General features: G+C 39.3%; 1 protein-coding gene across 3 annotated transcripts in view; it reads left to right on the forward strand.

Annotated features, from left to right (window-relative positions):
- RUFY2 (RUN and FYVE domain containing 2) overlaps window positions 1-11,498 on the forward strand; it is a gene marked incomplete at its 5' end in the record, with an annotated part of 33,457 nt that overhangs the window by 14,997 nt on the left and 6,962 nt on the right. Inside the window, 6 exons of one of the 3 annotated variants that reach the window (XR_014026750.1) lie at window positions 314-430; window positions 1,122-1,289; window positions 2,216-2,313; window positions 6,559-6,678; window positions 9,160-9,289; window positions 10,881-10,971. Coding sequence is in view for 2 of the 3 variants with exons in the window: in XM_081330072.1 (XP_081186198.1) it covers window positions 314-430; window positions 1,122-1,289; window positions 2,216-2,313; window positions 6,559-6,678; window positions 9,160-9,289; window positions 10,881-10,975 (728 nt within the window). Of the gene's footprint in view, window positions 1-313; window positions 431-1,121; window positions 1,290-2,215; window positions 2,314-4,539; window positions 6,470-6,558; window positions 6,679-9,159; window positions 9,290-10,880; window positions 10,976-11,498 lie in introns of those variants that run through there. The other 2 variants (XM_081330072.1, XM_081330073.1) reach the window with 2 other exon arrangements.

The following is an 11,498-nucleotide window of genomic DNA, read 5'->3' on the forward strand; positions in this document are numbered from 1 at the left end:
CTGCCTGCATCCCGCGGATGGGACTTTGCTTCTTTGTGCGGACCGGTTGCTGGCATGCCATGGCCCGGTACTGGTCCACGGATTGGGTGTTGGGGACCCCTGGCCTAGCGTGTGCATCTTTAGCAACTTTAAACTTGACACTTGTGAACTTTAGCTCTGAGAATCTCCAGCCAGCTTGGCTAGCTGGGGAATACTGGGAACTGAAGTCCACAAATCTTAAGTGGTCAAGGTTGGGTATACCTGCTCTAGGAAGAGGTCTCTTTCTGAATACCAAAGTTTTTAAGTACAATAATTTTCCTTATTTTCTTTGTAGATGAATAAAGTAGATGCCGAAGCAGAACTTCAGACATATAAACATTCCCGACAAAGCCTGGATGAAATGTATAATGAAGCACATAGACAGCTTCGAGAAGAATCACAGTTAAGACAAGTGAGTGGGTGTCATACAAATTGTGAATGGCTACTCTTGCACATTCCTTGCCCTCAATCGTAGACTTACATACAGGTAGTCCTTAACAGTTGGGCCTCTTCCGTGGTCACATGACTGAATTTTGGACGCTCGGCAACACAATTGCATATATAGTTGTTTGCAGTGTCGTGCAGTTATGTGACTGTATTTTATGACAAGTTTGCCAAAAACTGTCACTTCCAGTTTTCAGCAAAACTGCTCATAACCATTGGTTCATTTAACGGTCGCGATGATTTGCTTAACAACTATTGCAAGAAAGTTCGTAAAATTGTTTTGGTGACATGACTGACCCATTTTATTTATTTATTTATTTATTTTTATTTTAATAATATTTCTATACCGCCCTTCTCCCGCAGGACTCAGGGCGGTGAACAGGGCAAGAATAAAAATACAAATTACAAAAGTTAAAACTAAATTAAATAAATGCCCACATACTAAAATAGATATTTAAAACCTAATAAATTTTACGACTGTTATGACATATGAGTGTAAAGGGCAGGCTCCATGACAGTTATATTGCAAGGACTTCCCATACTTGGGTAGTTGCATTTTGTCAATCATCAATCATGCTGTTTTCTTAGAATCTGTTCAATCTAAAATTAAACACAGGATTTTGGGAATATGTGGGCTTGTTTGTTTTTATCTTTTGTAGGATATAGAGAATGAATTGATGGTCCAGGTTGGTATGAAGCATGAGATAGAACTTGCAATGAAGTTATTGGAGAAAGATATACACGAAAAGCAAGACACGCTTATAAATCTGCGGCTGCAACTGGAGGAAGTCAAAGTGATAAATACAGAAATGTATCAAAAACTGCAGGTAGTTCATTATTTATGTCTTGAAACCAAAATATACAAGTGTAATGCAGTGGTGTTTGGGGTATTTGGGAGTTTGATTCCCCCTCTTTCCCCCCCTCCCCCCGTAGTTTTCACCATCAGCTATTGGCAGTTACCCAAAGCATCTTCTCTATCTGGGGTGACAGTGCATTTAAGCTATTGAAGGACTGTCTTTGGGGAGTTATGGAATGGACTTGGTTTGTATGGTATGCTAGGCTGTGCTTGCTTAGCATCAGCCGTCAATAAATCCTATATTAATAATATGGAAGCACTTGCAGAAATGTCTGTGCAGCCAGTGTCCTAGACAGTAGTGGCTGGCCAGCTAACCATAGAGTCCTTTGCTAATTGAACAAAACGCAAGGGCTCTGTGGCTGATCAGCTTCTGCATGCAGGGCTAGGGACGCAAATCATTTCTTAAATGCTTTAGCTTTCCTTAAATATTTCCTGAGTAGTTGGAGCAGGAAAAGAAAAAAACAAATCCAGGAGCATCAAAAAATGAGGTTGCAGAAGCTAGCCAGACTGCATTTCCCTCTGTTACTTCAGGTTCAGACACTCTCTCAGGCCAAAGTAAACTAACCAACACTAAGCCACAACTACAGACCTTGTTTTAAGATATACTCAGCCCCAGTTTGAATGGTGGGCTGGGTTCAAAGAACAAAGTCAGTCCACACAAAGTTGAAGAGAACCCTTATTCCTAACCTACCATGATTCCATATTGATGGGACCTAAAAGGGAAGGTAGGCATTTAAAGCAGACATGACGAATGATAGCAAAATGGCCGCCCTAGTATATGTATGTATAGTTTTCCAGCAGCTATGGGAGCCTTGCAAAGCCTTGTGACTGCTCTAGTGCTTTGAAAAGAGGTGCTTGATAATTACCATATTGTAATAGAATAATCTCTAATAATAGTTTTCAGATGAAGCCATGAAAGAAAAGAATGAAATAATTGGTCGCCTGGAGGATAAAACTAGTGAGATTACTGCAACTATGAAGCATCTGGAACAAAGGTACAACATCACAGTCTTTTTAATTTTTTCCTTACTCATTTTCTCTTGCCCATGTTAGTGCAAGAGAAGCCCTGGGCTTATATCTTCCTGTCAGGTGCAAATTTGGGCAAACATTAATTATATTTTTAATATAATCACCACTATTTTTCACAGTGCTCAGTTTAATACCCTGATTCATAATCCACGGTTTGAGATCAGTGTGTTAAAAACCACAATCTCTATTTCATATGCAGTGACAAGCTGAGCTTCTGCAAAAAAATAAACATTTCAAAAGTCTGTCCGGCTAACTTATGATGGTGATGGGAGGAAAGTAGGCACTGGGTTTGTTCCAACTTAATACTACAACATGGCACAAGCTTTGGCTTAGCATTACATGCTAGTTTGGCAGGTTATAGACCCAATTACCTGCATATTGTGCCAAAAAGAATAGGACATAATTTTTCACATTTAACTTTCTCTTAACTTTAAATACCTGTTCATGCAGGAACAGCCATCATTCAAACTGATCTGCTTTCACACACTTCTGTGAACACCAGAAGATGCCTCCCTGCGTTGGGGGAATCCAATCTTCTTTTCTGCTCTAAATCACATTATAGCCCATTTGGCAGATTGCAGTTGTCTATTCTGAAATTTTCCTCCCTTTTGACTTTTCCATATTGTTAATAATTCTTCCAAGCTCCCTTTGACCTAAATATATGCTGTGCTGGGGCAGGGGATAAGACTTGGATCTTCTTTTAAATGCAGCTGCAGACTGATGCATTGAAGGATGAGTTGAAAGGTAGAAAAGCCACAGGGAATGTTTTCAGTCCAATCCAGGGGCTTTGCCCTCTTCCCCTCCCCCCTCCGCCCATTTTCTGCCAGATGTGACCTGCTCAGTTTTCCCAATATACCAGCAGCTGTAAGGCCATCAGAAAAAAACTGGGAGGCTCAGCTGGCAGATGACCTGCTCCATTTTGAGATTGGCTGATTGCTATAGAGTTCAAATTTTCAAAGAGTTGTTTTGTTAACTGGCTTCCTCATATTATTATCTATGCAGCAGATTGCATGCAAAATGGAGTAGTTTCAGAAGCAAGTTACAATTTTGTTGATGCTAATTCCATGAAAAGAGATTAAATATAAAGCAAGATGTAAATAAGAGCTTAAGTGTAAATAAGAGCTTATGTAAATAAGAGCTTAAGTGCTTGTAAAATAACCCTAGGCTCTAGATCAGGGGTCTTCAAACTTGGCTCTTTTATGACTTGTGGACTTCCAGCTCCCAGAATTCCTCAGCCAGCGTGCCTGGCTGAGGAATTCTGGGAGTTGAAGTCCACAAGTCATAAAAGGGCCATGTTTGAAGACCCCTGGTCTAGATATTAAAGAGAGAATTGGTACCATGGCAGTATTCTGAGGGAGCATTACCCTTTGTTTCTGACTTGGTTTCACTTGTTAGCAGAAATTTCTAGTAGAGAACTCATGATGTTTCTAGCCATGGTTGGTTCAGCCTCAGATCTAAGCCAATTGTATTTCTCCCTTAAGAAGCCAAGAGCATTTTTAGGCTTATGGTGAAATAAATCAGCTATCCTGGTTGGAGGTGTTCGCAGGTTTGTGTGTCAAAAAATTATCAGTCTTGATCAATACCCTTACACCAGGGGTGTTCAACTCCCAAAATTCCCCAAGAAGCCATGAAGTTGAAGTCCACAAGTCTCAAAGTTGCCCAGGTTAGACACCCCTGCCTTACTCCTTTTTCACTGTATTGCACAGAAAAAGGAATAGGGCTTTGATTACAAATTTTTGACCAACACATGCTTGTGGACACTCGTGTTTTGATTCAAGTGTAAATGCTAAACATGTCATAGAGTGAGCTTTCCAGTTTGCTCAGACATTCACATTTCTGGAAGAAGCAAAGTGAGGAGGGTTAGAACAGGGTACACAAAAATCTTTGCTCCTTTTTTTCTCAATTCCTGGCCTGGGAATTTGCTGTTGTTGCACCACAATCCCAGAAGTATGTTTTAAAAAATGGTTGATTTTTCTAAATGCTTAAAAATGTAAACATCCATAGTCTCATCGTTGTTTTCTTTTTCAATCCAGTCTATTGAACAAAAACATTATGTATTAAAACGTCAGTAAGCATGAATATTCTTTTATTGACATCGTTTTTCCTCTTTCTTTTTCTTTTCTCCTTTATCCCACATTTTTGGATGTTTTTATTGCTTTTGTCTTTGATTTTTATCCATTGCACATCTGAAGTGACAAAGAATTGTTAACGCAGACTAGGACTATTGCTATGACTTTGGTGAAATGTTCCAGTCGCGAAGGGCAGCCCCAGTACAAGCTGGTTAAAGATATATCATTTTGAAGCCATGGTTCTTGCAAAACAATTCATAATGGAGCAAACAGCAGCGCTTACCCAAGGAAAATGAGCTTTGAATTATGATGCTTGGATTTGAGTCTCTTGTTCATGTATTTGGTTTACTTGGGATGTCAGTGTAGTATTCTCATTGGACTGTGTTTCTGACACTGATTTCCTGCATTGTTTTTCCTAAATAAAGTGACAATAGAAATCTTAATTTAGAAGTTTTCAGTTGGAATTGATCTTTTCAAAATCACAGTGTTATTACCTAGCAAATGATAGAGGCTGATTTCAAGTTCAGCTAGCATTATTTTTATGACTGTGAAGCTGGTAGGGAGAAATGGTTCAGAAAAGATCTTACAGATTGTAATTCATCCTCTGTTTACATAGATCTTTTCTTGTCTTTTGGTAAGGACAAGAGTTAAACATGGTCTTCTGGATGATCTTTAAATATATTAATATTTGCACAAGGTTGTCTTTAAGAAATGTAGACGTGCACCACAGTTGTGCTTGGAGAATTATATTTTGCTTTAAAAAAATGAATTAAATTGGAAATCCACCCTGCTTTGAACCGAAGTAGTAGTGAAATGTAAATAAATTGGTGCACATTGTTGAAGCATAAAAGCCTCTTTGAGTGGGACATACGCCTGCATCTACTTTGTGGTACAGAAGAAGAAAGAGGGACTGATGGAAACACTTTTTGCTTATAGTTGATAGCATTTTATCATGAAATGGAATTTTTCCGTTTGTGCTCGGACATCTGCCTGGGTAGAAAGGCTTTAAAGTTAATTCTTTGGGAATTGGCTTTCTCCCATGCTCCTGCCTTTAAAGCTGAGGGGGAATCATCCTTACAGATGAGGGAGCTTTAGGAACATTTTAGCATTAGAGCAGGAGTGTTGAGGGTCAGAAAAGCCAAGATGGCAGCCACAGCCATGCAACAGAAGCCCTCCCCTTTAGAGTGCATGGGATGAGGGCGGGACATTGATGACACAGTGGCTGCTAGCATTTGGAGATTTTAAGTACACCCCCTCCTTTGTAACAGACATCTCTACCAGGCAGTATATATCTGCTTTTTTATCCACTCTCAAACCTGGGTGGGAATCCAACTATTTGCATAATACCATATATATTATATTAGACCAATATTAATGACCACAGAACTGATGCCACATAGGACACATTAGGCCAGGGTTTCTCATGCTTAGCAACTTGAAGATTTGTGGACTTCAGCTCCCAGAATTCCCCTGCAAAGAATTGTGGCTGAGGAATTCTGGGAATTGAAGTCCACTCAACTTCAACTTGGCAAGGTTGAGAAACACTGTATTAGAGTCAGTGACTTTCCTTGGTGTGTGTTGAGCCTCAAATACACTTTTATTGTCCTAAGTTCAATCATCCAGTGTTCTGTATCAGTAGGAGATGAAAGTCAAAAAAGTCAAAATGGTGGCTGCGACCACATGGTCAGGGCCACCATTATGGTTCTTTTCATTGCCCCTGAGGGTGTCCCTGTTCCTTTCTTTCTTCTTTTGTGAAGCCAGTTGACTGGGCTATTTGAAGTTTGGTTGTTCCTTTTCAAAAAAGAAATCTATAAAATCTATAAAAGAGCTTAAATGCTCAGATAGCACTCTGTATGTAAAAAAACTAAAATATGTATCATTCTGCTGTGATGGCACCTGTTTATCATGGATCCCAAATAAAAACATGGAGAAATTTATGGATGTTTTGTGGTGATAGTGAGATGAATAATTTGAATTTGTAGGCATTGTCTGGGTCTCATTTGAGTTAGTGAGTTTATCCCCAAACTTTGTTTTCATTTAGAAATGTTCTATTTCCCCATTTTTCCCCCTTTTATTTGTCTTCATCCTTTACATCCAAATTCTAGCTTCAGTTTTACCCAAAGTTGATTTGAATTACACCAGATTGCAGCAAGCAGAGAAGGCTCACATGGAAGCAGACAGTGAGGACAAGAAAGTTAAACAAGATTATATGAATAAATCTGAAACTCTTCAGAAAGAAATTGCCCAAAAGGAAAACCAAGTGTAAGTAACCTTGATTTGGGGGGGGGGGGAAACTGGATTATTTTTAATATTTTATTATAAACATTTTAATATTTATATGTCAGCATATATGTTTAATATATCAACCATTTAGAACAATATCCTGTTCTTGGTGTACAGTATTTTTCTTTACAGAAATTTGTATAGACTTAAGATATTATTTCATGGAAATTATTAAGGATTAGGAACAGGAAACGGTGAGTTCTAGTCTTAGAATGTTTCTAGGTTGGCCTCTCTCTTTCAGCCCAACCCACCTCTCAGGGCTGTTGTTGGAAAAATTAGAAGTGGAAACATTACACCCTCTGTCCTGAATTAAACAAAATAAAGATGAAGTACCACTCAAATAAATAAACGCATCCATTCATCCATTTCAACCATTGCCTTTTAACTTTTTTCTTTCTCAAATGAATTTCCCAAGAAACACCGTGACTTCTACTCCTCAGGGTGTTATTTATTTATTTTTAACGCTGAGCTTGTCGATCAGAAGGTCGGCAGTTTGGCGGGTCGAATCCCGAGTGCCGTGTAACAGAGTGAGCGCCTGTTACTCGTCCCAGCTTCTGCCAACCTAGCAGTTCGAAAGCACGTAAAAATGCGAGTAGAAAAATAGGGACCACTACGGTGGGAAGGTAACAGCGTTCCGTGCGCCTTTGGCGTCTAGTCATGCCGGCCACATGACCACGGAGACGTCCTTGGACAAGCGCTGGCTCTTCGGCTTTGAAACGGAGATGAGCACCGGCCCCCAGAGTTGGAAACAACTAGCACGCATGTGCGGGGGAACCTTTACCTTTAAGTAACTCAGGGCAGTGGACCTACCCAGTAATCCGTCCTCCTCCTAGTTTCCCCAGTCAATAATCTGTGAAGGGAGTTAGACTGAGAGAGTGGCTGTCCCAAAGTCACCCGGCTGGCTTTCATGCCTGAGGCGGGACTAGAAGTTACTATCTCCTCGCTTCTAGGCCTGCGCCTTCATCACTACACCAGACTGGCTCTTCTATAGTACATCGATATTATATCTTGAGTTAAACAGTCACAGAATGTTTAAATGGTGAAGTCAAAAGGGACTTTTGGGGGTGGGGTGGGGTCTTCTAGTTCAGCCCTTACTCAGAGCAGGACTTTCAGGCCATCCCAGGTAAATTGTTGCCCAGCCTTGCTTTGAAAACTTCTGGGGATAGAGCACTGTGACTCCAGGAATCAGGATGTCCCACCGTTTCATAACTCGTGGCCAAGAAAGCCCTCCTTATTTCAAGTTTGGGCCTTCCTCTATAAAACTAACACTCAGTTGTTCCTGTCCTACCATTTGGGCATTATGAGAATAAATCTACAGCTTCTTTCCTGTAGCAGCCTGAGAGGCATGGGAAGGGGGCTGTCACTCTCAGCCAGACCCATGTCCTGATCCTGCCTAGTCAGATAGCCTGGAAAAGGTGTCAGAGTAGAGACTGGGGAGCTGCTGGGGCTCATTCAAAGCTTTATGCGCGAGCCAGGAACTTCAGCGCCATAGTGTAAATTTTGAAGCTCCTTTGAGTTTCCTATCAGGCAGGGAAGGCTTCTGTGTAAATAATAATAATAAAAAAAATAGGGAAAGTCTTCCACATTCCTCGAGCTGCTGAAATTCATTTAAGCTTTTTGAGTCCTTTTCTTGATAGCCACAGCCAGTTTTTATTCAATAAGAGAGTTTTAAGAAGAAATTATATGACCTGATTAAAAACTATGGATGGGTGTAGGGTGTTTTTTGTTTTGGTAAACGTGGATAACTCCAAGCCACAAATACAAATTTCAAGATTAAGCTGGAGAGTGTGAGATTCTTTCAGCTTAGCTGAGCTGTGATCCTGGCAACTCCAGCCAGTCTGGGGAATAAAGGGGAGGGGGAGGGGGAGGGAAAGGGGGAGGAGGAGAAGATCTGAACATTTAGGAAACATTTTTTTAAGGCCAAGCTAGACAATACATAAAATGCAATTATGTGATTGCACATTTCATGTTCAATCTAGTTTTACAATTTTATAACATGCAGCTTCCTTTTTATGGGTTTATTTTGAAGTGATGTGATTGTACAAGGATCGTTCTGGCTGGTTTTATTTGGGCTTTATTTCTCTCACTGTTTCTACCCAGACAATAAATTTAAATAAATTGACAAGAATAAAATTAGAAAACATGTAGAAAAAGAGTTTCAGAGACGTTCCTTTAGGATCTCTCAGAAAAAGTAGTCCTTACACAAAAGGAGGAAAAAAGAAAGTGAACACTTTCCTTCTTTTTTTAAAAAAAGGGTTAATTTTCTGTAATTTATTTTTGAAAATGTCTATTGAGCATATCAAGCACCTATATTAGATTGATGCTATGATTTAAATGAGGTGAAATATTTATCATGTAGTTTATGGCACTGATTAAAAGATTTCATAAATTAAAATGAAGCTAATGCTTTGAAAACATTCTTCTGCTTGAATGAATTTTTAAAATATTCTATATTTTTAGGTGTCAGTTGGAGACAGATTTGAAAATAGAAAGAGAATGGAGACAAACTATGGAGGAAGACCTTAAAAAGGAAAAAGAAACTACATGTTTTCTCCAAACAGAGACTCAGCAAATCGTTACACTTAAAAAAGTAATTTTTCAAAAACTGAATCCTGATTAAAAAAAAGTAGAGGGAAAAGGGTGGGCCAGAAAATGCTTTTGCACACTTAATGAGGTGGGTGTGATGGGATCTGGGTGAAGGGCCATATAAGCAAGTGGGGCTGTGGGAGACTTCCTGGAAGTCAGATGAGTGGCAGCTGACAGAAGAGCTTTTTTGCCTGAAACTTCCCACTGATAGAAGCTGCACACAAGGAAAACTGGAAAATATGGAAAACTGGGTCTTTCCAACCACTTATACATGAGTGGGGGTGGGGGGAAGAGGGGAATCATGATCAGGACCAAGATCCCGGTAGGTATCTCCAAAGATATGTTGAAAATGCCTAATATTCACTAAATGGCCATTTAGAAGGTGAGCTGTTAAATTTTGTTTAAGAGTCTCATATTTGTAATTTTCATGTATTTTCATGTAGACATCATGCAGGGGGGCCATTAAACACAAATTACCACACTAGTCATGTGGTAATGAGAGCCATCTTGACTTCTTTTTTGACATTCCCTACATATAATCTGTTTTATGTCAATTACGTTTGGGCTATGGTTCACAGAGGTTCTGAGTTTGCTCCAACAAGGAAGCTCCCAGTTGGGCATTCCTGGAAGTTCTTATTTTACTCTAAAAATTCTCATGTTCTGTTCCTCACATTAATTAGCTTGAGCAGAGTTTTCATCATTTTATCCTTCCTCCTTAATTTTTTAATTTTCTTCCATTTGTCTTTTGCTCCACCCATCTTGATTTTTATCTGCTATGACTTAAGAATGCAATATTTCTCCAATGTTAATGCTTTTCCTTGACTCAGTTGATTAGATCAGCACAAGTGGCTCTCTGAAGATACACAAGGAACTTGTGTATCTGAAAAGTATGGTGGGAGATTGGTCTTACTCAAAGATGTATTTTAGGTTTAGCTGTCCACAATGCAAAGTAAACAGTTCTGTTGAGTTAAATGGAAGTTGTGGTATCTATCATCTATCTATCTATCTATCTATCTATCTATCTATCTATCTATCTATCTATCTATCTATCTATCTCTATCCATCCATCCATCTATGCCTCCCTCCCTCCATTAACTCAGCATTTGAAGTCAGAATCATTCTGTCTTGGAATGAGGAGAAACCGCTGGGTTTTTTTTCTTCCTGGATTTGAAGTCGCAGGGCACTGGCTGAAGATATTGTTTCACATTGCTCCCCTAGAAACAATTATGCCTCAGTTCAGATGCTTTTCCTGTTTTCATCTATCCCAATGGTTTTCAACCTCAGCAAATTTAAGATGTGTGGACTTCAGTTCCCAGAATTCTGCAGTCAGCATGCTGGCTAGGGAATTCTGGGAGTTGAAGTCCAACTTGTCAAGGTTGAAAAACATGATCTATCCTATTCTGACATAAAATGAATCCTTACTTCTTCACTGCCTCTGAATAATAATTTGTGGGTATCAATATGTGATAATTCAGCTTTCCCCTTCTCTTTCATTGAGCGCCTATTTGAACTAAAGAAATGCCTGATGTACATTCCTCAGTGTCAAATATTGTCATGCTTTATGTATCAATTAATTATGTTTGTTTCCATTTAAGGAATTCCTAAAGTTACAGGGGAAAAACAAGCAATTGAGAAATCTTTGTCATGATCAAGAAGAAGCTCTCCAAGAGCTAGCCGGCAAACTTAGCGAGTAATTTTCCTTTGTTTACTTTTTTTTTAAGGGAAGGGGCATAATTATTCAGGTATCCCAACGTATGTGGACTAATTAGGAATCATTTATAATTTAAGCATTTCATATTCTATTGAAGGGGTGGGCAACCATGGCAACTTTATGACCTGTGGATTCTGAGAATTCTTGAGCCAGCATAATTGCCTACTCATTACATTGGCATGCTACATGTATTCAGGCTATTGTGTTTGTCAACAGCCAAGTCAAGCTGTTTGCTTGCTAGGTATCCAGATCTTCAGAAGCTTCCATGGGCAGTAAATGTCACATATACACCTACTTGTGTGGGAGAAGGAAGTATAAGATGCTTACCAGGTATTACTGGACCTTCTGTGAATTTAATTCAGGATAAGCCTTTAATGTACAGTTTTATATTGCCCATCTAACCGTAAGCAGAATAGTAGTGTGATTTCAAGTAGCAAAGAATTCAGCCTCAGAATTTCAGAACTGAAATGAATTAGTTTATTGATACATATTATAAAGAAAC

This window comes from Vipera berus (genome assembly GCF_964194415.1).
Source record: "Vipera berus genome assembly, chromosome: 5".
Taxonomy (NCBI): domain Eukaryota; kingdom Metazoa; phylum Chordata; class Lepidosauria; order Squamata; family Viperidae; genus Vipera; species Vipera berus.